Raw genomic sequence first — 27,207 nt, 5'->3', positions numbered from 1 at the left:
ACCGTGGACAAAGTTTACCATATCTTCCTTCAGATGTAAAATCTTATAACGGCTGATCCAAATCCGAAAAAGCCGAAAAACACATATATAAACACAGAAACGTAAAAACTAAGTACGAGCTGACCAGGAATTGTCGCCATCTTTGCCGGCGCCGAAAACATTAGTCTCTGTGTCTTCTGAAATATGGTTTAGACTTATAAATATCAGTATATTGCAAGGTAGTGCTGACGAGACCTTCAAGCATACAGCTCCTGTCCAAAGGCAATGACAGACTCCAGTGACTTCTGATCGCAAGCAGAGTAATGAGTCCTATGGGGACAGCAAAAAGGACGAATGGGCAAGGGATTGATGGGTCACACCACTGGGTTCATTTCCTGGGGTTCTATCTGGTGGATTTTTGTATGTTTTCCCTGTGTTCTCCCAGTTACTTCCCACAATCCAAGGACATGCTGATAAATTTATTGGCTTCTGAGCAAATTAGCCCTGGTGTGAATTTGTGTGTGTGCTGCGATGGACTGGAATTCTCTATAGGGTGTATACCACCTTGTTGGGATAGGCTCTGGTTCTCCGCCCAACCTTGACCTGATGAAGCAGTCAGAAAATGGAAGGATGGAAAGGGGAGAGAAAAAAAATAATGCTGGCTGGGGCAGAAATAGTGAGAAAAGGAGGGGTAGAGAGATTAGAAGAAGAGTAGGATTAGGAGAAGAGAGAAAGGGGGACTACATGGCTGCAGATGTTCAAAGTTTCAGAGAGAATCGGCAGTATAAGAACTGAAAGAAAGAGCACAACAGAATTTGAGGGGCAGATCCAATTGTTTTCCATGAAGAATTCTGAGGCATAAGAGCTGACTGCTCGTGAAGAGCTTATCTTCTTCTAATGAGATTAAAATGTAGAGTGTTAGAAAAGATAGGTGGAGAGTTGTAGACAAACAAGAGTATTTATAGATAGTAGAGCAGAAGTGCAAAATTGGAATTTGACCTCCTCTGGAATTTCTGTTAAACAATACTGTTACAAATGGCGTGGTTATGAGCGGTTGAGTTAATAAGTGAAATAATTATTCATAACCCCCAAATTCTATGTGATTTCTAACTGTATACCCTGTAAGCTTTCTTTTGGTATTAAAAGCCTTGTTTCAAGGTTATTATTTCAATAAAACAACTTATAATCACATTTTGAATATATATATATAGAACATTGTACAATATTGCTGCATAGAAGTTGCTGAGGTAGTATGGGATAGATATGTATGAGTCAGGCTTTGCTACTGTTTATTTTACTTTATTGATTTTGAAGAAAAACATCATGCCAGTACAAACACAGAAGGAAAAGACAGAATCGAATTGAATACAAGTACGGCAAACAAACACAATATAAACAGTAGATAATAAAATGTATCAATGAATGGCATTGATTCTTAAAAAAACAATACTTTTGTGTTGAAAAGTCTTCAACACAAAGGATCAGCTGTTGTCTTTGTGTCTCACGCACTGTGATGATGTGGCTGTGGTATTCAGTCACACTGTTGACTTCTCACATCAGCATACATAACCTGTGTGTCCATCTCTCTGCTCTTCCACCCAGATGAGGTTTTGTTGTTAGTAAAATTCAAGGGAGCATAATTCAACATATCTGTGTCCTGAAAAAAACAACATAATTATATAATGGATGTGTAGATCCAATAATTTCAACATAAGTAAAATACATTTTATTGAAGTAGAGTAGAAAAAAAATCCATCATCTCCAGATTAGTACACATCACTATAATAAAAATTAAGTATGAACTGTGGAAGAAAGATGGATGGCTTGAGGTCTTCAGCATGGGCATACCATTTACCATTAGTAAATACAAGGAGCCTACTGCAAATATGCTTCTCAAAGCAACAGTGTGCAATAAATCAAATGCTGTGGGGATTAGGTGGCTTTGAGCTAGTAGGGTCTTTGTCTTCTTACTTCAGTGACGTGTTACTTTTCGGAAAAAACATCACACACTACGTTTGCAGTGTAGTCAGCAAGTGTCACTTCTGTGTTTAAGCCTTTGGACACTTTAAATTGAAATGTGAATAAGCAGTTGATGCCTCAAATACTGCATATTGTGGAGGAAAGCATACAACTACTTAAAAGGATTTGGTAGAACCTCAATTCAGCCAGTTACCACCACAACCCTCACCAAAAGTAAGGGGTTAGATAAGTGGAGGTAGCACTCTTCCTCAAGTGTCTTAGCCAGTATTGGCACTTGCAGGAAATAAGAGCAGTACTTTAACTCTATGAACGACATGCTGACTGTTTGTGAGCCATTGCATTAGCATGATCTGGATTCCCCATGCAGTAGTTCACAAATGTTTAAGCATTAATGAGTTGACAAAATGGGCCTATTCATCTAGAATCTGAAAGTATGTTTAGTGCTGATCCATTACTTAATGCCATTAATGCACTTGCAGCCACCCGTAGAACAGTGTGGAGCTTACAGCATGCTATATGAAGGTCTGTGAAATATGAGCAAGTCCATAGTTCCTCATTGTCTGTGTGTGATACAGAAGATGTAGCTACAGATGCAGCCATTCAAAATGAGTGAGGTATTTCGCGGCATACCCCGGTGGGCGTGTCGCAGTATCACGCAGTATGACGCAGTTAACGTGGTGTCACGTGGTTAACTATCCGGCGTCGCCTTGTAAAACCGCCAGGGGGAGCTTAACCTCTCATGTACAGCATTTGAGCCTTTAATTTTGAACTGTGTATTACAGCATGTTAATCATCAGTCATTAAAATGTTGGTATATTTTATGAAAGCAAGATTGCTCAGTTGGACAAAAGTACACAACCTACCTTTATCAGAAATATTTATGCATCAAAGCCTTTACTGAAGATATTACTAATAGTATTAATAATGGATGACTTTGGACAAGCTGTATTCTCAAAGTATAATTTCTTTAGCACATTTGTACAAGCACTTGGAATCTGTCCAAGCCATACTTTGTCAGGCATTTTGTTTTACTTCAAAGGGCATAAAAACTTCCTTGCTTTTAACAGGGCATTTCATAATTTCTAACTACGAAAATGATTTAAAATGCGACACCTATCATTCAACTAGAGCTTAAAATATCACAAGGATCCTCAAGAGCACAGCAAAGAGTGTATTAAAAGACACTTGTATTTATCAACGCTTTCTTTTCCGTATACCAGATTTTATGGAACCACTTCAGAGGGGTGTCAGCCAGTCAGATTCCAGGAATCGGCACTTTAAAGGAAAAATACACACCAGTATTCCATTTCTCCCTAACGATTTTAAGCATCGAAGTATTTAACTAGCATGTGAAATAGCATGTGAAAAAGTGGTAGTTTTAAGCTTTTCTGCTAATATAATATGGAATCGCGTATCTAAAGAATTTAATAACGGTATTCGTGTGCTGCGACAGGGCTGTGTAGGGCTGTTCATGCGAGCTGTCTTATAGCCGACTGGTCTAGGTGCGTGACTACCAGCTGGCACATTGTGTGTTCGAATCCAGCTGGTGCTAGACTTTTCTTTTAACAAACATTTCTTCGAAAAAATAGAATAGCGATATTATGGACAATCAATTGACTTTTATATTTCAAAATATCGCAACATGATCGATATTTGCGATATTTTGAACATATCTTCCCTTCTGACAGCGGTTCCTGCTTCTATTGTGTGTGTGTGTGCAACAGAGTAAATTTTTATAGAGAAATGGAGGCTGGACAGTATGCGTTACAATATAAACATTTATATTGATTTAAATCGTGTTCCGATTTAAATCGCAAACGCGTGTTTAATTATATGTGTTTTTTAATCATAATCAGGCTAATGCAACATAAATTGATACAGTATCTTTGTCTTCTAAGTATCTTAATAAACTTTCAGCATAGCTTTCTACCCGTCAAGATTTATATTTCTTGGGATTTTGGGATCAAATGTGGAAGGATTAGATTATAATCGTTTTTATTTGTCAAATACGTGATTGTATTTCTGAATGTTATGTGACACCTACAGTAGTTCACTGCTTTAAATACATCGAATTAAGAAAGTTATGTGTAGCACTTTAGAACATTTTTCTGAACCAGGGAAAATCTGATCATGTTTCTCTATAACAATAATAAAAAACTTTATTTTACATATCGCCTTTAAAAGTGGCATCTCAAAGCAATACAGTAGATCGAAAAACAGTTAAAAGGGACCAAATTAAATACCAGACAATCGCAAATGCGTTTTCAATAAAATTATTTTATTCATTCAGCAGTTTGTGAGAGGGACATCCAGCAGGGAGAGACACACACACCGGTTTTCATTGACAAAATTGTTTTTTTTCAATTCCTCTTGTCTAACAGGAATGTTTTGTTTGTGGACAGACTGTTAGACAAGCGGAAAAGACCGCCTCCTCCTACGAAGCATTAATCGCGTATCTAAGGAAAATTGCAGTATACCTTTGTTCATGCACATCATTATACAGTACAGTATCTCAATTTGTATTTCGATAAAAAAAAATCGTTTGCCCAGCCACTACTGTTGTTATTGTTTTTATCCTGTAAAGCGTTTTCCATTTCCTTTTTCTGATCACTCGCTTTCTGGATACACATCTCACCTGTCCTGTTCTTTGTTTTCCTGGTTTGCTGATTATGCCTGCTGCGGTCCACTCCTACCCTCACACCTAAAGAATACTATTTTAAATTTCTTGGCGCAGTTCATTAACCCTTGTATGTGCTGTCCGCGCCGAAAATGCAATTAAAAAAAAGTCAAAAAACGCGCTCAAAATACAATTTATAGCTTAATAAGATACACTCCACAGGCAAATTTAATCCGGTGGCGCTGTGTGTTAGTTTCCTGACTCCCATTATTTAAACTGCGACACTGATCATTCATCTCTAAATAAACTTTATTTTATATAGCGTTTTAAGCGAATAGGTAATTAGATTGCTCATAAACCTAATCGCTTTTTCTACATAAACACAGCGTGATTGCTCTCTGAAAATGCTTTTCCTTTATTTTTAAAGTAGGCTCAGATTTCAACTATAGATCGTATTATTATAAACTTTCTTGGAAAAATGTATTTTATGTAAACCATGTTTGCTATTAATTCATTTAGGGCTAAAATACGTTCATTGTCTTCCAATCGAGTCGAGTTGACATTGGAAGCCTGCCACACCCGGACTGTTAAACCAACGCATTAGCACGTCAAAGCCCGTATTGGTATTGAGCCAGTATTGTCTTTAGTATTCCACCCCTCTCCCCTCAATTCAATTCAATTCAAGGTGTTTTATTTGCATGACAGATGGGTACAAGCAGTGTTGGGTATGTATATTGTAATGCTTACGGCAGACAGGCACTGTGTAAGAGCCGGCGCACCAGAGCAGCGCACCGAGGGAGCGTCTGCATTTATAACTTAGTTTTTAAAATTAGTCAAGCAATATGAAGCATCTCCTTTTACGTTTAAGTCCCTTAAATACATTGAGCACAGCTTTCTCACCACTTAAGATTGCTTTTGATACCATCCTTACACAAAGCAGAAGGGAGATCTTAGTGCCTGAGCATAAAAAGAATAGGAGCATACTGCAACGCGTGTGAAGTCCATAAACGATATTAATTTTGGAACTTAAACATACAGTATATGGCTGGTCTCGGTACTTTAAAGAAAACATACACACCAGTATTCCATTTCTCCCTAAACATTTTAAGCATCGAAGTCTTTAACTAACGCGATACCGGAGTCAACAAGGATACTTTTAGAATTTGATTAAAAGGGAATATAATATGGAATCGCGTATCTCAAGAAATTAATAACGGTATAATTATATTAATGTTGCAAAAGAACTGCAACGGACATAAAAACTCCCTTGCTTTTAATAGAGCGTTCCATAATTTCTAACTACGAAAATGCCAGGTGAAAGGATTTGTAAACATATTTTGTTAAAGCGAGTCAGTTTTTTCCGCAACACATAAAAGACATTTTTCCAAGAAAGTTTAGCCTTTGTCACTAATGAAACCACTAAATAAAGACATAAATATAGAAATCTTAAGATTTGTTTTATTTAATGTTGGTAGCAGGATGAACTGTCAGAGTGTATATTTTGTCGCAGAGTTGCTGCAAGATGTTAACAGTGAAAAAGGTATTTAGAAATGAGTTATTTCAAGATGAAAATTTTCAGAATAATTGCAAATCTAGCAGGATAGAGAAAGCACAGAAAACTGGCAGTTAGATTGATCAGATTAGTATGAAAAGTCATTTAGCAAAGGGAATGAGAAGAGTGACAAACTAGTATACTTTAGATCTTTTTAAATCTGATTATGTTTCCCTATAACAATAATAAAAAACTTTATTTGATATATCACCATTAAAGGTGGCATCTCAAAGCAATACAGTAGATGTAAAAACAGATAAAAGGACCACAGATTACAAAGTAAATGCATATAAGAAAGACAAGCAGTTAGAGGTGCTACCAAAATTAGAAAATGAAGCAGATACAGACACTAAGTCTTCTGAAAAGAAAGGTTCTGAGGTTAGATTTAAACTGGCCCTGGTGTGTGTGTGTTTGTGTCTGTCTGTCCTGTGATGGACTGGCGCTATGTCCAGGGTGTATTCTGCCTTGTGTCCGTCGCTTACTGGGATAGGCTCCAAATCCTCTGTACTGGATAAAGAGATTAGAAATGGATGGAAGTAAAGGCACTGTGTGGATGGAACTATACACAGTGTTAGAAACCCACTATGAAATGGCAGCATCTCACTGAGAATAAAACATTTTATAGGGCTGGCTTAAGGAAACAGCCTTTCCACCTCTCTTGCACATCAGTATCCATACCTAGTTATTTAAACAAATTGCCTCTAATTATAAACATCTTAATATGCTGGCTCTGTGGATCCGCATCAGCTATGTTTGCCCATTCCTTCAATTCATGTGCATCCAACACACAGTTCAAAGCTAGCAACTACACAAAATCTAAAATATGAGCTCTACTTGCCACTTACAATACCAACAGTACCAGCTAACTTCAGTAGTGACATTTTTCATGGATCTTTTTAACAATAAAATTTACAACATCAGACTTCAGACACAATTAAACAGGGCTCAAAAAAGTCTGGTACAAACATTTTCAGCATGGAATAAACCTTTACTTTAATGGTATAAAGCTTAAATGGATTCATATTCTCAATAAGATTTGATGCTCAGTAACATGACTTAGAAAATGACAGAAGACATACGTATCATGCTTATCCTTCTATTTTTCATAATCGTAAACTCCTTAAGGCAGTTACATTTTCTCTGTTCTGACCTGGAGTTACAGAGAAATTTAAATTCTAATAAGAGATTTGTAATGAGGAAAGTCATACCAATCACTCATACCAGGATTTGCAATCACAATACAAATACTTTCTTTCTGTATGTGTTTATTTTGCAGTTTGAGTCTATGGCATTCCTTTGGGGGTCTATACTCCAAGGCATGACTTTTTTATGGGAACATGACATTTTTTTAAAGTCTTTTAATGCAAGCTTCATATAAACCCTTAGCAGTGGTTACTGTCTGGAGCAGGTACTTGAATGGCACATATTCATTGAAATGATGCAATTTCTTTTGAAAATATTTGGGATAATACATATTCCAGAAATCACAGCTGTTGAATTATCCAGAAATTAATTTCTCTCAGGGTGTATTTAACCCCTCATGGATGGCATTGTATGAAATGAGTTTGAAGTTCCCCATTTGCCTCTATTATGAGATGCTGTGGACACTATTTTATACATTTTAGGAGTGTCCATAGGAAGGTATGTTCTAGAAAGAGTGAACTTCTGTTTTGCCATTATTTTTAATAGGGGCGTTACATGTTTACACTTGGTGCTCCTACTAGAGGAGAGGATATGATTAATCTAGGCTTATCACAGAAACTGAAACACATCTGGTTGGTGAGTCTACTGTGGGTAAAATGTTACTGGTACCGCATGTTGTAAAGCTCGGTATTTTCTCTCTTGGCCTGACTTTTTTTAATGTCTGAGTGTTAGAATCCATGTTGTTGCTGGCAAGGGAATGGTAGGTGCTGTGATTGACACAGTCAAAGCCTTGTACAGAGATACCATTGTAGCTGTTTGACAGTATTTTAGATGCCCTTAGTTAAAAGCATGGGAGGAAGTACTGCCAAGGGAAGGGGGGGGAGCAAGGATTTTTTCTTTGAGTTTGTGAGGTTATTTTTTGTTATATTGTGTTTCAAAAAGCAAGAAAATAAGATTTACTGTATGATAAAAAGAGAAAGAGCTGGAGTAGATCCTCAGATCAGTTTGCTACCAGCAATCAAACAAAAAAATGGAAAGAATTGTCTCCTCCTGATTGGAACCTTTCTTACTGTCTTATTATAATTTATCAGGCTACCTTTTAATTTCCACTGAGAGAAGGAAGTCACTTGTCATGTAGCTATTTTATTCTTCATTGCACAATATGCTCTAAGTTAGCAAATGAAACATGAAATAAATCAAGAATACGATTAACATGAATGTATAAACATCCAAACTATACTTTATCACATTTAATTATTGGGTTAGCTTTTTATTGAGCCAAAATGTTATAAATGTGTGAACGTCTGTAAAATGGAAATATTTATATTTTTCTCTTTTCTGTTACCTGCCTGACAGCATTTTGTATCCCATTCTGTATATTACTGGAAAATATTAGACCCAACCTAAAGAATTCATGGGGGTAGTGGGACACAGTACTGCAAAGAGTCTCCTAAAGGGACAGAGCTATTAGTACTTATGTGTTTGAGTCTGGAGAATATAGTAAACTCTAAACATTAAGGGAATGCATGGAATCGGAAAATATAAATTGCATAGTACACAAGACTTAACTGGTTTTATTCTAGGAAAGCAGACAAGACTGAGTCATGGGACTCAGAGGATCCAAGGCTAGACTGAGTATAATAGGCTTCGGGCTTCTATTGTGACATCTACTGTAAATTATAGAAATGTTAAAAGTAAACAAAATAAAGTAACTAAAATGTGGTCTGAAATCACCCCTTTAGACACCCCTTTTACTTCACTGGTGTCAGATATGAAAGGCAATAGTCTCCCGTTCTGTCTGCTGTGTGTTGCAGCAGAGGGACTCCCTGCAGCTGAAAGGGGCAGAGTAACTTGCATGCCCTCTAGTACAGTTTACACATGCACGACTTTAAAAGCTAGCAAGACAGGTTTCGATTCACATTAGCTGGCGAGCCTTGTTAAAAAACGAATGATAATGTAACATGCCACTGTTCATGAACAAAGTTATACTGAGATTTCCTAAGATACGCGATTAAAAAATAAATAAATAAAAATTTGAATCTCCTGCGGAACACATTCCATAAGAATCAGCGGTTTTACAGTATATATCGCCTTTAAAGGTGGCTTCTCAAAACGCTTTACGGGATAAAAACAACCAGAACAGCAGCAACAACAATATTGTATTTCGTTGCATTTTGAAACCCAAGTAATAACTTAACTATACAGTACGTGCAAACGTTTCGTATGTTGCTGTCGTGAATGCCTGCGTACCCATAAGTATTTTATTTGCCTTGAGTCTGTCTACAGTATCTCTGTCCCACTACCCCCCTCTCTCCCTCAATTCAATTCAATTCAAGGTGTTTTATTTGCATGACAGATGGGTACAATTCTTGTTGGGAATGTATACTTTGATATTTACACCCGGCGCGGCACCGAGGGAGCGTCTGCATTTATAACTTGGTTTTTAAAATTAGTCAAGCAATATGAAGCATCTCCTTTAACTTTTAAGTCCCTTAAATACATTGAGCACAGCTTTCTCACCATCCTTACACAAAGCAGAAACTGTCCGATGACTCACAGTACAAGTGGAAAGATTACAGATTTTAATCGTCTTTAATTTTGTCTTTAATTTTGCCTGTGGAGTGTATCTTATTAAGCTATAAATTGTATTTTGAGCGCGTTTTTTGACTTTTTTTTAATTGCATTTTCGGCGCGGACAGCACATACAAGGGTTAATGAACTGCGCCAAGAAATTTAAAATAGTATTCTTTAGGTGTGAGGGTAGGAGTGGACTGCAGCAGGCATAATCAGCAAACCAGGAAAACAAAGAACAGGACAGGTGAGATGTGTATCCAGAAAGCGAGTGATCAGAAAAAGGAAATGGAAAACGCAGAAAAAGGAAACGCTTTACAGGATAAAAACAATAACAACAGTAGTGGCTGGGCAAACGATTTTTTTTTATCGAAATACAAATTGAGATACTGTACTGTATAATGATGTGCATGAACAAAGGTATACTGCAATTTTCCTTAGATACACGATTAATGCTTCGTAGGAGGAGGCGGTCTTTTCCTCTTGTCTAACAGTCTGTCCACAAACAAAACATTCCTGTTAGACAAGAGGAATTGAAAAAAAACAATTTTGTCAATGAAAACCGGTGTGTGTGTCTCTCCCTGCTGGATGTCCCTCTCACAAACTGCTGAATGAATAAAATAATTTTATTGAAAACGCGTTTGCGATTGTCTGGTATTTAATTTGGTCCCTTTTAACTGTTTTTCGATCTACTGTATTGCTTTGAGATGCCACTTTTAAAGGCGATATGTAAAATAAAATTTTTTATTATTGTTATAGAGAAACATGATCAGATTTTCCCTGGTTCAGAAAAATGTTCTAAAGTGCTACACATAACTTTCTTAATTCGATGTATTTAAAGCAGTGAACTACTGTAGGTGTCACATAACATTCAGAAATACAATCACGTATTTGACAAATAAAAACGATTATAATCTAATCCTTCCACATTTGATCCCAAAATCCCAAGAAATATAAATCTTGACGGGTAGAAAGCTATGCTGAAAGTTTATTAAGATACTTAGAAGACAAAGATACTGTATCAATTTATGTTGCATTAGCCTGATTATGATTAAAAAACACATATAATTAAACACGCGTTTGCGATTTAAATCGGAACACGATTTAAATCAATATAAATGTTTATATTGTAACGCATACTGTCCAGCCTCCATTTCTCTATAAAAATTTACTCTGTTGCACACACACACACAATAGAAGCAGGAACCGCTGTCAGAAGGGAAGATATGTTCAAAATATCGCAAATATCGATCATGTTGCGATATTTTGAAATATAAAAGTCAATTGATTGTCCATAATATCGCTATTCTATTTTTTCGAAGAAATGTTTGTTAAAAGAAAAGTCTAGCACCAGCTGGATTCGAACACACAACGTGCTAGCTGGTAGTCACGCACCTAGACCAGTCGGCTACAAGACAGCTCGCATGAACAGGCAGGCGAAACAGCCCTACACAGCCCTGTCGCAGCACACGAATACCGTTATTAAATTCTTTAGATACGCGATTCCATATTATATTAGCAGAAAAGCTTAAAACTACCACTTTTTCACACGCTATTTCACATGCTAGTTAAATACTTCAATGCTTAAAATCGTTAGGGAGAAATGGAATACTGGTGTGTATTTTTTTCTTTAAAGTACCAAGACCAGCTATATACTGTATGTTTATGTTCCAAAATTAATATCGTTTATGGCCTTCACACGCGTTACAGTATGCTCCTATTCTTTTTATGCTCAGCTACTAAGATTTCCCTTCAGTGGTAAAATTCAATATCTACAACGGGCACAGCAAAGACGTTTACTGTAAGTCTTTCTACGACAGACCAACGGACCACGAGTGCCCCTGTTGGTCAACCAATCACGTACTGCGGTGCCACGCGTCATCTTACGTCACACTGAGCGACACCACCTGCGGTACTTGTCTGTAACGCGCACTTTGAATGGCTGCATCTGTATAAAGCGCATTGCTAAACAATTGTATATTGGGTGGATATGTTGAAAATAACACACACACACACATACAGTATATATCTACTATATACAGTAGTAGAAAAATATAGTGTTTTGGGCTCTAGAACCATGAGGTTTAACGCCAGGGAGTTATGGGTTTAAATCTCACTTTTGTACCTTGAGGAAACTAGTACATATTGCTCCAGTAAAATGTCCTGTTGTGTAATTCAGTAGAAATGCAAGCTGCTTGTAGATAGCATTGATCAAATAAAATAACAGTATAAAATAATTTTACGTTTTTTTTCATAGTAATGAGTGCCATTTAATTGACATCCTGAATACAAGTGTTAATTTACCTGATTCCTTGTGGGGTCAGTATGAACACAACCATGGCAGATTTGCAGATTCACTGCATTCAAAATAAACAAAACAATTCTTTATTTTTAAGCATACAATTCACTCATAATGAAAATATTACAGAAGACACAACATTTAGAAGAGCTGTTGCAGTTGTTTTACAATCATCATCAGCTTATACTGTATGTGAACCAGCTTTGTTAAGTAGCCATAGTAAATACAAAATAACCTGTACTGTACATTATTATAGGTGAAAAATCTCACACAGTCATTAGTATTCAAATTGATTTAATTATTTAATCATTTAACTTAATAAGAGTAAAACTGTATAGTTTATGGAGACAGTCTTAGCTGTCTTACCCATTCTCTGGTATTCCTATTATGGATCAGCAATTTCATCAAGAATATGAATAGGTTACATTAAACATCTGTTTGCAGTGTGATTAGCAGACAGCTTACCTGCACAGTGTTTGTTTCTGGTACAGATGAGAACAATTATCACAATCACACATACAGCGTTTGTTGCTCCCAAGGCCAGGACAGTGGGATCAAATCTGCTTACAACTGCAATGTAGAAAACATGCAATTTTTCAAGCCATAAAGATACTTTATTTTCAATGTGTTAAATCTCAGAGTAGTAGATGTGTAGTATAGCTATAAACAGTGCACAATATAGTAAGATAAGTTCACTTTATTTGCCATATACAATTTCTTGTATTAGGAATTTGTCTTTTTGTATACCCCAACTTGCTCTCCATGAGACACACAGATAGGGAGAGAAGCTTGGGGTCAGAGTCCAGGGTCAGCCATTTATACAGCACCTTCAGAGCAGTTGGGGTTACAGGCCTTACTCAGGGGCCCAACGGATTAGGATTCCTTTGCCAGCTGCTGGATATGAACTACCAACCTTCAGGCCACAGGTGCAGATCCATAGCCACAGAGGCCCCGCACCACCCGCAATAACAATTCATAATCTGTTATTACTGCATGCATGTTTTATTTCACATAAAAATAAAAAAACAAATACCTGCAATGTCCAACAATGACCCATTTCCATATAAGATCTGCCCACATGTGACCACAGCACAGTAGTAAGTTCCAACATCAGAGGGGCTGATGTTCTTCTTGGGAAGGTTATAGACACAGCTCTGTGTTGGAAGTCCAGCCTCAGAGCTCCTCTCACATTGATCACTCCTGTTTCCATCAATGTAAATTATTCCTGGAAGGGATTCTCCTGAGCCATGTCTGAACCAATAAACACTATGTTTCTCTGTATAAATCTCAGTATGGATTATACACTTTAGTGTCACATCATCTCCTGTCTGGACTGAGCCAACCACAGGCTGCTGTACAACACTGATGCTGATTGCTTCTGTTCCTGGAAAAAGAAAATAAGTTCTGTATAATAAAATATTCCACTCCAAATACTCCCAAATTTACATGTAATGTGTACATTTTTAAATACAAAAAACTGAAGATACAGCATATATACATCTGAATAAAAAAGGAAGTACACACATGAGAAAAGATGCAAAACCATCTATTTAATCTTACTATACATACAGTATGCAGTAGTGTATATGCACAATTCAAATCTGACAATATTCAGTGTTATTCATAAATAATGCTACATTGAAGTCTACTTCATGAGGTATTTCATAAGAAATTAAGATATGTCCAAAATGTCTTGCCACTCTTATTATATTGCTAAAGTTACTCCAGTGAGTAACATTGGCAGACATCAGTTTGAGATTGTATTCTATTGATGACTTTGACTGTTTGGTTTCATTAATATTTATGTATCAGTGGAAAACACTAGTCATGGTTCAGTTTTGATATTGTATTGACATTGGATTGCACTAATTCAAGTACTTTCCTGTCTTGTTGGACCTTCTAACTCAATTGTGACCTCTGGATCAGCTGGCAAGACCTCTTGGATGTTGTTTTTAATGGTTCTCTTTTCTTACTGTGCTAATAAAATATAATCGGCAAGGGAATGTTACAGACTTTGTTTTCACTGATCAGACCTCTGCTTCTTCAAGTAGAGCTCCTTTCTTGGTATATGTGGTCATGCCAAAATGCTGCTGAAGCAGTGCAACTTTTACCACAGTGAAAAACAAAAAGTCTGATCATGCCAATGTAGCGGAGCTAGTGTGGTGACGTCAGCACCCTCACTGCGCGTAACAGGGTCCTCAGCTGCCTGGGCTGAGGGAGGTCTCCTTTAGCTCACGTGGTTGGTGCCCTGTTGTGTTATGCCAGAGACCCGGGTTCGCGCCCCAGGTGTGGGGGCCGGAACGGGCGACGGGGGGCACGACCCCACGCGGAACCGTGACTGTCACACCAACAGCAATCAGTACTCTATATATCTAAATATGGTATATTACATTAGAACTTCATGAAGCTCTCTCAGGTTATTTGGAGATTTGTTATGGACAGCAGTTTGCAAGTCTTTCAAATAATCAATAGGAATTGAAGTCAGGACTTAACTAAGCTACTCAGGAACAGTTCTCATAAGCCATTCCAGTGTAATTTTGCCCTTGTGCTTTCGTTCATGTCCTGCAAAAAGTGGAGTTTTAGGTTTAAAGCATGTTTTCCTCTAACATTTTTTGTTTCCTTTGCTCCATCTATCCTCCTATCAACCTTGACAAGCTTCCCAGTCCCTGGTGAAGCAGAATTATATTATGAACTAGTGTATAATGCTACTACCACCAAACCTGGCATTAGGGATAGTGCTGAATAAGTGATATTAAATGCTGGAATTGCATCAGCTATTCCTCTTTACATTTAGACCAAAAAGTTCCAATTTTGTTTTGTCTGACCACAAAACCTTAACATATGTCTGCAGTATTAACTCAATAGTAGTGTTTATTCCAGTTCCATGCAAGCTCCCTTTGTAGAGAGACTGGGATATTGTTGACCTTTAGACATTTTCTCCCTTTCTTCGCCACTGAATTTTATTATTCTAAATTACTCTTTCAAAGTCTCTGTTGGCCTCAATTTGGCAACCAGTTTCCTCCTTGTCCAGCTCCTCAGTTTGGAAGGACAGCCTGATCTAGGCAGTGTTTGAGTGCTTTCTACTTCTTAATGATTAACTTCACTATGATAAAAGAGATATTAAAGGTCTTTGAAAAACTTGATGGTTGAAACTTTGCTTGAAATTCATTACCTGACTTAAGGACCCTACAGAGATAGATGAATGAATTTATTTTGAAATCATGAGTTTCACTATTTGTGCACACAGACAGAGGTCACTCAATTAATTGTGTTGCAACGATTAATTTCGTTTCAATAAGAAACATTGTCATAATAACACAAATAATTATTTAGAAATCTGTGATGCATTTGTACTGCAATGCAATATTGTAGTAACTACATAAATTCTCACATCCTTAAAAAGGTTTTGAAGAATGACATTTGATAGCTGATCATCTGTGTATAGAGTTACAGTACAATGTGAATTATTTAGATTACTTAGATCAGTGGTTTTCAAACTGTGTTCTGCAGAACGTGAGTTCTCACACAGGCTACAAGAAAAATAAAAATTTGCTATCAATAAAAATATTAATAAAAAATATGTAAGTTATGAAGGCTTTAAATGGCTTCAAGAGTCAGAAAAAATAGGCATATCTTCAGAAACATCATCTTCAAATTCACTCTCTGAATAAATTTCTGTACTTTCGCTGCTAGAGCCAGACATTACCTCAAAGCTGTCAGATTAAATTCTCATCTGCTCTTCTATCTTGTTTGAAGATAAAAAATTTTGCCGTTTCACCATCCAGCAAATCTAAAAAAACTCTTGCAATGAGAGATAGAAAATAAACTGTTACTAGGTAGAAAATTTGCTAAGAAATGACTGCAACCACAAGAGAAAAAAGAAAAAGAAAAAATGTGAAAAAAGGGAAAGTTCTTTTGCAGCTCTCTTGCTTACCATGGGCGTCAGAAGAAAATATTTTTTTAGGGGAGGGGGATGCAAAAGTTATACAAATTAAAAAGTACTAACATTATAAGAAACAATCTTATTCTGCTATTAATATGTGGCCCTGTTAAACAGCCTCCATAATGTAAACAGAACTCTTTCCTTTCCACAGATAATAAACATATGCATTGAACGTGTTTGAACTATCACTATATCGCACTGCATTTATTTACTTACATAAGACAAATGTCCATAAATCGCGTTTAGTTAATAAATTTTCCTCTTCATGCTAGAATCTAGTGTAATTTCTGCTTAAATTGTTGTTTGATTGCTTGCTCAGAAAAGCTTCATGAAGACGGCAAAGTGCTTAATGAACTCACTGAAGAAATCATCCAACATTTAAAAGACTTACGTGAGTCTGTCATACAGTACTTCCCAAACAAGCGTGATGAAAAACTGCAGAATTACTCCTAGGCTAAAAATCCATTCATAGTTCCAGGGAAACCTCGAGATTTCATATCACAAGATTTGGTGCAGCACCAGAAACAAATGTCCAGTATTATCAGAGAAAGCTCTTTCTGTTTCTCTCCTGTTTGTGACCACCTATTTGTGTGAAACCGGATTTTCGTCGTATGTTTCCACAAAAACAAACTATCGCAAAAGCAATCATTAGTTTTTTTTTTCCTTATTAATTCACTAAATTGCCTCTGAATAGCAGTCCTAGAATGCTTTTTACAGAACACTACCATAGCTAATCCTGAAAAGTAAAAAAAAAGTTGCCTGAGATCCACGAAATCAGCTTCAACAGAAAAGGGTTCTGTCATCGAAAAAGTTTGAGAACCACTGACATAGATTAATTTGGTCATACATTCCATGTTTAGAGCAGAACTAAACACTAGTTTACTGAAATGGATTTATTAAGAGAGAAAGAGATTGATGTAATAATGATGTATTGACTGAGAAATACTTTGCTAACAACATAACTATAGTAGTTGCAATTAAATATATTTTCCAAGGTAATTAAATTAGATGATTAAAATGATTTTGTAATTCACACACCATCAAGTAGTAGTAAATAGTATGATATGATTTACCTTTAACCATTAGAATGGTTCCATTTCCAAAGTAGAATGAATTGTACAGCTCTAGACCACAAAAATATGTTGCACTATCTGATAATTCTGTCTGCAAAAATGTAACATTAAAGCTTCGGTCATCCTTTTTTACTGTCACAAGTGAAGTGTTTTTAAACTCTTCATGAAAATGAACATTTCCATAGAATGTGGTAATTATGGTCCTAGGTGCCTGTCCAATCTTGTGCTTCACCCAAATCCAGGTTTTGAGTGTCTCAGCGTTAGTGTAGCACTCCAGAGTAACAGAGTCCCCGTGCCTCGTCGACACTGAAAGACGAGGCTGGAACACATAATCTTCAGCCACCACACCTGAAACACACAAATATATTAAAATTTGCATTCATAAAGCAACTATTTTCTTGTTCATATTTTTATTTTAAAAATGGTCAACCTCTGTTTTATTTTATCAACATTCTATCCATTCATCTATTTTATAACCACTTCTTCCAATATTCTTCAGGGTTGCGGAGGAGCCTGTCCTGGCAAGCGACAGGTGCAAGGTGGGGTACACCCTGGACGAGACACTAGTCCATCACAGGGCATACACAGATACATGCACACACTCACACTAGAGATGATTTTTCCCAGAAGCCAATTACCCTACCTGTATGCCTTTGGACTGTGGGTGGAAACTGGAGCACCTGGAAGAAACCCATGCAAACACAGGGAGAGCATACAAATACCACCTAGATAGCATTCCAGGTCCAAAACAGAACCCAGCACCCTAGTGCTGCAATGCTATCCACTGTGCCACCATGCCTTAAATTTCTAAACGTTTCTTAAATCCAATAATTAAGAAATCTTGAAAGTAAAAACAAGTTATTCAATAATTGCATGTTAAAATGTTGTACAATTACTGGACTAACAAGTTTCTACTAAACTTTCTAAACACGTTTCCTGGCTTGGAAAGCATCAAACCCAACTGCATAAAGAAGCCTGTATCAATGTTCTACCAGAATGTCTGTAGTTCCTGCATTTTTCTGCTTTTGTTTCCTTTATGTTTTAAGCAAAAGAAGCTCAAACACCTTTTCACAAAACCATTTTGGTGTTCTGGAGTTCTGCTGTATTGAAAAAAAACAATGCAATAGGATCTTAAAATTATAATATATATTAACATACAACAGTAATTTAAGTAAAGGATGCACAAAATATTAATTACAATTATTTTGTTACACTATACTATCTTGAAAATATCAATATTACATTTATTTGATTCCCATAAAAGCTCAATAATCTTATAAAAATGTAAAAAAAAACACACAAGATTTTAACTTACTGAATTTATAGAGAAGACAAAGAGTGACCCAGAGTCTGAACATCTCAGAAGCTCCCCTGACCTCACGACAGCTTTTCTGAGCTCCTGTATACAAAAACAGAGGGCATATCTGGTATATCTGGTACCAGCAGTACTGGGGGGAACATCCGACCTCTTCTGATTGGTGATCACACTCCTTTGTGTGAGTGAAAGACCAAACACCCACTGTGTTTCTTCATAATCTAGAGCAGTACATAGGAAATCATTGCTCCGTCACTAGTTGGAGGTATTTTCAGTACATATGGGCATATCAGTTGTATAGAGAAACTATGGACTTTATTCTTTTCAGTATTTAGGGGGAAAAAGCACGGTGAATATTTGTAATGTTTCAAACTTAGTCAAGACAACTATTAAATAACAAAAAACTACTTTGGAGTATTAATGTTGAGCTCTAATGTGGGCATAACATTTTGAAGCTAATGGATGAGTAAAGGGACCAATGATTTTGTTAAGAAAATAAGTAAAATTTAAATATTTAACAACATTTTGCTGTGCAAAATCTATTCATGTCACATAGAAAACTAACAACATTTTATTTAATTAAATAGCCTATTGGAGATAAGCTATTTTGTTTAGATTCAGTGAGTATTTTTGCTGTTCTTAATCAGAAAAGATCGAACATTACACATTACAGTTTGCTGCTCTCGATGTTTTGCCCCTGAAGATAAAGTCCAATATTCTTCACACTATGGCCTGCAGATACAACCATACATGAACAAAACAAAATCTGCTGATACACAACAATTGTAGCACTGTAATTCCTCTCCATACCAACACACTACCATTGTTGACTGATTCAAGTTGACACCTGAATTATCAGTGTAGCAAAAAAATCAAATCAGGATTGTCAAGGATAATCAGAATTATCAATGAATAAAACAATCTTAGGTGGTAACAAGTAGAGTAGTAGACCTTCTTCAAACCACAGAAGTTAACAATATGATCTCTCAGTTACTCTCAGTCAGAGTGTAAGCAACAGTCTTTCTGTATTCACTGCAAGCTGAAAACATTTAAGAGATGGAACAGGCATACTTTATGTGACACTCCTGGGCTGGTGTGGTGACCCTGATTTCTCTGGATGACTTTACTATTTGTTAAAGTACATTATCTCATTCTTATTCTCTAGCCTGTCTTCAATCAAGGTGATAACAAACAGGTGATCTCCATTAGCTAAATAGCACATAATCATAGCTTTCATTGTTGTTGCATTAAATAAAAGTCATGTATCTTCAATGGGAATTTACACAGCTTTTTACTAACTATATGGCAATTTAATCTCAACCTAAATGCCAAAAACACAGAGCACCTTGCATTTTGTTATCCTGCTTTATAATAATATTTCTGAAACAATCACCAAAACTGAATCACTGTTTAAAAATATACAGTAAATAAAAGAATGTTTGTGTCCAGTGAACTACAGATTTCAAATATATAATTTGTGGTTTTTTGCATCAATTTATACTGTATATATACTTAAAAAGTACAGTATTATATAAATTAAAAAAAATAATGCTTACAATAATCTTGGTGGTTATTGGTGGTTATAAACCATTATTTTTTATGGTAACCAAATTTGTCCTCTAATTCCCAAAAGTCATTGGTTTCAAAATATATTAATTACAGCAGTATACCTCAAATCAGTCCACTTTGCCATGCTGAAGATTTTCTTGACAGAACAACCAATGGCTTAACTGTTTTCTCATTGGTCCGTATAAGATTATTACTGGCAGACAGGGGAGGGGCTATGAAGGTATTCAACAATATGTCTCTGATATTTTATGTGCCAAACGATTGTTTCATACCTGAAAAAAATAGATTTCCTGTTTCAGGGAAAAAAAACAACAGATCTAAATCCGATCTGAGAGATTAAAATCTTTCACACCACAGAGTTCTCTGAGCCTTTTTTATTCCCAGCAGAAAGCTCATGTCTGGAAATATCTCAAATCCCAGTCATAATTTCTTTAAAACAGTGGTTCTCAAACTGTGGTACGCGTAGCAGGAGTGGTACGCGGAGCGCCACCAGTTGGTACGCCATATGACCCTGGAACTCTGTTGTGTGCGCTGAAAAATTGGGACGGGTTTTCATATTTTCTATTTAAAGACGTGTCGAATACGCAGCCTACGTATTACAATACAGTGGGCGCTAGCACTTGAATGGACACAGAGCTACAATGTAGTTCTATACCACTCTATAGGAATGCGTGCTATGAACGTAAGTATTTAAAAAAACTTATCTCCAGCAAATATAGAGGTAGGAGAATGTGCATGATTTTGGAAAAATGCCAATGTTGTAAACACAGGAATGCATAGAAATGCGTGCTAGGAACGCTGGTAATCTTGTGAGCACAGGAAAGCGTGATAGATAACAGAAAAATATTTAAGAACTGTTCTAGGTTAATTTGAGAAAAATACACTGAACGTCTCTGTGTTTCATTCCCATGCGCATGAAATAAAAACTTATTTTAACTTCTGAGACAGACTCCTGAAACGGAAATGGGAAAAAATGCAAGCTTTTGGATTGCTAAAGCAGGTAAGCCCCACACTATTTTTGAAGAACCTTATTTACCATTGGCAAAAGAGCTGACACGTATTATGTGTGGAGAAAAAGCTGCTGAACAGCTCGACCTGCTGCCCCCTCTGCAAGACACAGTCACTCATAGAATTATTGAAATGGCGGATGATATCAAAAATACGCTGGTAGAGCGCGTTAAGATGAGCAGATGGTTTTCACTGCAATTAGATGAGTCTGTAGTCAATTTGGCAAATTTGCTCATTTACGTTAGATACGAGTTTGAGGGTACGTCCCATGAGGACTTTCTGTTCTGTAAACCGCTACCAACAGGAACTACAGGAGAGCACATATTTCAGTTTCTAAATGAATTTATTGAAGAGAATGGCATCGACTGGATAAACTGCGTCGGAGTTTGTACAGATGGTGCTAGAGCGATGACAAGCCAACACAGCTGTGTAGTTTCACAAATTAGAGGTTGCTGCAGAAATGAATGGACCCATTGCAACATCCACCACGAGACCTTTGCCGTCAAGAAAATGCCTGACGATTTAAAATCTGTTAGACTCTGTTGTGAATTGTATCAAGGCTTAAAAAATGAATTCACATCTGCTTTGCTCAAATAAACAGGCTCACCCCTCTCACTGAAATGGTGCTTTTTTATTGTTTATTTTTATTTGTTGTTGTTCCTGTTTTTTTTTTCTGTAAAGGGCTTTGAGAAGCCACCTTTAAAGGCACTATATCAAATAAAGTTTATTATTATAATATGTATTATATGTGTGTGTGAGTGTCTGCACACACCCACACTCATGTTGGTCATTGAGAAGTTCTGGGGTTCCTATGAGAAGATGACTTGTAGGTGGTACTTGGATGCTTTGGTTTGATCAGGGGTGGTACTTGGTCCAAAACGTTTGAGAACCACTGCTTTAAAACATGTAAAAAATTAATAACATATTAAGATAATGTTAACTTTAACAACCTGTGTTCATTGCATTACAAAATGTGTCTATTTTCATGCACAAATTTAATAATAATAATTTACTATCAATACTTTTTTATGTGTTTATAAAGTGGTAATTTTAGTCCCTAACGTTTAAAAATAATTGATCATCTGCTTCAACAGTACAATATGAACAAAGTCCAAGCGACTGAGGTACTGCAAGTCTAATATGCATCTCTGTCTCCAATGTGTCAACAATACATAACGTTTCCTGTATGTACTGTGGGAAAAGAACATTACTCAATGTGGCTGCACAGAGGAAGTTGCTGAGGTAGTGTGGGGCAGAGCTGAACTGAGATGTTATTGACTTCATGAACATCCACAGAACATGCACACTCCTTGCCACTAGAAACACTGCAGCATCCACAGAACAGATAAAAGTGAAGAAAAAATAAAATAAGTGAGAATTATATTTCTGTTTTATTACTGCATATTATTTTCTTTTCTTCTTAAGCCTTACGTTTATGCAAATAGACTCATAAGCAAAAGGAGAAAAGGTTTATAGAGGAGCTGCCTAGTAAAAAAAAAGAAAATTGCAGAATTGCAGAAAATTGTAAAATGAATAAATTAAAATTTGTTTACATTTCAACAAATGCCCTGATGAAGGATTGTTTTTGGTGAAACGTTGACAAGTTGTAATAAATATATAATTTTGCAGTAGACAGTGTGTGTGCCTGGTGCATTCTACTGTTTCAATAGACACAGTGTATATGAGTTTAAATATCATGTTTATCAAGACAGCAGCCATGTCACCCTATAATTCACAATCAGCAACTCACTGAAGCTTAGCAGGTGTGAGCTTGGCCAGAACCTGGATGGGAGACCTCCTGGGAAAAACTGAGATTGCTGCTGGAGGAGGTGTTAGTGAGGCAAGTATGGGGCACTCATATGGCGGTCTGTGTGGGTTTTCATGCCTCAGTGTAGTGGCGGGGACACTTTACTGTAAAAAAGCGCTATCCTTCTGATGAGATGTAAAACTGTGGTCTTAACTCTCTGTGGTCATTAAAAATCACAGGGATTCTTAAAAAGAGTAGAGGTGTTACCCTGGCATCCTGGCCAAATTTCCCATTGGCATATACCAGTCATGGCCTCCTTATAATCCCCATCTATGAATTGGCTTCTTCACACTGTTCTCCTCCCCACTGGTAGCTGATGTGTTGTGAACGTACTGTGCGAACTATGATTACTGTTGCATCATCCAGGTGGGTGCTGCCCGTTGGTGGTGGTGGAGGGGAGTCCACATTACCTGTAAAGTGCTTTGAGTGGAGTGTCCAGAAAAGAGCTAAGTGTACATAAGTGTAAGGAATTATGTTGTGGATGAAAGCAAAATTCAGATTCCTAGATTTGTAGTTCTGGTCTAGTTATGATGTACAGATGCAGCCATTCAAAATGCATGGTACAAACCCGTACCGCACGCAACTACTCACAAGCCACCGCAGTCTACCGCGGTAAGTGATTGGCGGGCCAAAATGACCGACAGGGGCACTCGTGGCGCATTGGTCGGTAGTGAAAAGATTTAATCATTTAATGTCTTTACTGTGCACGTTTTAATTCGCTTAGTATTGAATATTTATATGGAATTTTACCACTAAAAGGAAATTTTAGTAGCTGAGCATAAAAAGAAGAGGAGCATAACGCATCTGTAGGTCACAAACGATATTAATTTAGAAACATAAACATATTACTGTATGTAAACTGTACAGTATATGGCTGGTCTTGAAAGTTTAAAGAAAAAATACAAACCAGTCTTCCATTTCTCCCTAAACATTTTAAGCATCAAAGTTTTATGAAATGGTCCCCAAATATGCGATTGCTGTATAGAATGAATTTTAATTTTAAAAAAATTATTTAACACGAAAATTAAGCTGTTTACGTTCCTCCGCCTGAGAATATAGCCACTTGTTGCTACGCAACGCAGAAACACAGCCACAGGTAACTAGCAAAGAGAGGACATTAGCTAGCCAATATGATAAAGGAATAAATTATTTTTTTATTTCTTTTGCACATTTGTTTGAACATTTCCATCGATTGTACAAGCACTTGGAAACTGTCCAATCCCTAGTTCGTCTGCATTTTCTTTTATTCTCCTGGTCTGGCGCCGGTCTGTGTCTTCTAGGATATAATGCCAGCGATTTGTGTTAAAATTGGGTTTCCAATAACTCTGCAGCAAACTCCTGTTTTTATATCCACTATAACGGACAATCTCCCTTGCTTTAAACCGAGCGTTTCATAATTTCCTAAACTGAAAATGTGACAGAATTCTGGGCTGTCCCTATACCAGAGATTATGGTAGACTTCAGAATGGTGATTGGCTGACACCATCTGACACCCCTCTGATTGGAGAAAAAAAAACTTGCTGATCTGTTCTACATAGCAGGAAGAAAGCAGCATATGCAGCTTCTATTCGAAACGTGTATTTTAAAAGTTTAATTAGGAAGTAAAAACCTTACAGCGTACACAGATTTCTAAACTAATCTGGAGGAAGAAAAATCAACCGTGTTTCGCGCATAAAAAGTACTTATTAACTATCGAAACCTGTTTTATTTATTTTATTTTTACTTAGATTAAAAGTTTCCGTCACCCCCATTTCGATTTAAATCGCAAACCCGTGTTTAATTAAATATTTTTATTGATTCACAATCTGGCAATGCAACATAAATCGTTATCTTTGTCTTCTGCATAATAACGTTCACCTCTCTGTCCAGCAAATTAATAATAAACTTTATTTTTGTCGTCTCCGCTTTAAAGGTACCCCCGTAATATTGTATTTCATTGCACTTTGACAGATTGTCTTTAAATCAATTGTTGTCAGAATATCCCCACCTCCAAACAAGAACAAAATTGCAACGATTTTATTAACTGGCTGTTTCAGTAACTTAAACTATATATTTAAAGTCATAATTTAACAATATATGTAAATTTTTAAAGATATGTTTATGTTGTGAATGTCTGTAGATTGTATCTTATTTTTAGTTTTTGTTTTGTTTCACGTTAATTTTATAAGGGAATCTTGATTAAAATACTTTTATTTTTTCATAATCTGGTAATGCCAGAAAGAATTCACATTCGCTGCAGCCCAATGGCCTTGCAGATCAGAAAATCAAAGAACAAAACAATTATCGCGCCCGGCTCCTCAATGGAATCGCTTTAACATGCTAATGCATTGGTGTAACACTCTGTGTCTACAGTACATTGTGAACAAACCGGTTTCACTGGTATTTTCAACCCCCAACCACTGTTGTTTCATTTGGTGTTATCCTGTAAAGCTCTTTGAGGAGCCACTTATATAAAATAAAATTTATTATTATTATTATTATTAATATTGATCATATTTTTCTTCCCAGAACTTGTAAATTGTTGTTGTTGTTGTTATCCTGTAAAGCGCTTTGAGAAGCATACTGTCCAGCTTGTCAGGTGCATTCTCTTGTAAAATAATAAGTAGAGCTTTGGGCTTATTAGTGCTCCACTTACAGCAACCCAATGTAAATACATTTTGTCTCCAAATCCACCACCACTTGAAGGAATCATAGCCCACCAAACGATGCAAATTCCGCTGTAATGGTTGTGTGCAGGAATTATTCAGTGTGGCATCTCCATGTTCAAGTAAAAACTGCTCTGTGTGCAAATGCAAATGCATTAATTTTTTTTTAAAAGCCACCTTTAAAGGTGCTATATAAAATAAAGTTTATTATTGTTATTAATATTGATGATATTCTTCCTCCCAGGACTTGTAAAATTGTTGTTGTTATTGTTGTTATCCCGTAAAACACTTTAAGAAGCATACTGTCCAGCATATTGTATTTCATTGCACTTTGACAGATCGTCTTATAATCACTTGTTGTTAGAATATCCCCCAAGATGATATTCCCCCCAAGAGGATATAGAGGATATCCCCCAAGAGGTATCCAGGTGACAGTGAAACGGGCGTACAGTCTGGGGAGATTGCCCGTTTTCCATGTAAAGAGTTCCCTGGTTCCGCACCCCTTGGTCTTTCTCTCTCTCTATCTCTCTCTCTCTCTGTCTCTTTCTCTTTCTCTCTTTGGCCCGCGCTCTTGGCGGGCTTGTCTTGTGTTTCTCTCTCGTCTGGGTGCAGGAGTGCTGCTGGCGGGTGGTGACGGAGAAGAAATAAAGCGCAGTTTTTAACTCCACAAGTTTGAGTCTCTGTGTTTGTCGTCAACGAACCCAAATTCATTACATTGGTGTTAGAAGCGGGAGGATGGACAGTGAACGGCCAATGATGTCGGACTCAGAGAAGCACCGGTTCCCCTAGCAGTTGAGTGACCCCCTAAAGCGCCTTTTGGGGGTGAGCAGCAGCCGCCAGGGGCCGGGACGACCCCTCAGCACTGCCAGTGGCCACAGCCCTTATCAGGGATACCTACTCAGCAGAATCGGGGCCCTTTCCTGAGTCGCCTCAGGCCGTGTGGCAGGAAGGAGACGCCAGACCAGCGGGGTCCAGCACGCCACCCCTGCTCCAGCCTGCGCCGGTGAGACCGAGCCATTATAATGGGGAGATCCCATGGTAAATGTTTGAGGCCCAGTTCCAGATGGCGGCCTGGGCAAACAGCTGGTCTCAGGTGGAGATGGCGGCAACTTCGCCGCTGTCCTGGAGGGGAAGGCCTGCCAGGCGTTGCTGGATATACCCGGGGACCAGCAGTACAACTACGTGGCGTTGGCCTCGACCCTCCGGAGGCATTTTGGCAGGAGAGGGGAGGCACTGGGACTGCTGCGAGATAGCGCTCCAGGCGTTCCTCTGGGCCATGGCGCCGACAGAGGTGCAGCGCCACATGATGCTGGCCGCGCCGGTCCTCTTGGAGCAGGCCCTGGCTCTGGCTGAGCAGGCTGATGCCGTATTCGAGGAGACTGGTGGGCACCAACGGAGGGGCACACGGGGAACCACTCACTTGCTGCAACCAGTCAAACCCCAGGATACAGGCCTCACGGACTGGGGCAAGGTAGAAGGGGTGTTTCACCCTCGCAGCCCCAAAGTGCACGGTGAGCGCCCTGGGGGTCCAGCTGCCTCGGTGCCCGGCAAGACACCAGGCCGCAGCAGGGTGATGGTCGAACCGTTGTCAACGAGGGCCTGGCAGGGTCTGCCCTCAGTGAGGCAGGAAAGGAATAAGCAAACTCTTCCCACAGCAGGCGGGGTGAAGCGCTCCTTCTGGCTTTCCGGAGCTCTACTTATTATTT

General features: G+C 37.6%; 1 protein-coding gene across 1 annotated transcript; it reads right to left on the bottom strand.

The window, feature by feature from the left end:
- Positions 1-1,477: 1,477 nt before the first annotated feature.
- LOC148836350 (uncharacterized) lies at positions 1,478-26,779 on the bottom strand. Its single transcript, XM_088914138.1, has 8 exons — positions 26,612-26,779; positions 18,473-18,556; positions 17,801-17,837; positions 17,158-17,505; positions 13,175-13,525; positions 12,607-12,711; positions 12,147-12,199; positions 1,478-1,636 (listed from the first exon to the last, which is right to left on the bottom strand). Exons 1-8 carry the CDS (start codon positions 26,777-26,779, stop codon positions 1,511-1,513), a joined length of 1,272 nt encoding a protein of 423 aa, XP_088770264.1. The 3' UTR covers positions 1,478-1,510.
- Positions 26,780-27,207: the final 428 nt, after the last annotated feature.

This window comes from Atractosteus spatula, chromosome 4, assembly GCF_055471065.1.
Source record: "Atractosteus spatula isolate fAtrSpa1 chromosome 4, fAtrSpa1.hap1, whole genome shotgun sequence".
Lineage (NCBI taxonomy): Eukaryota > Metazoa > Chordata > Actinopteri > Semionotiformes > Lepisosteidae > Atractosteus > Atractosteus spatula.
This window is presented reverse-complemented; position numbering and strand designations above follow the sequence as displayed.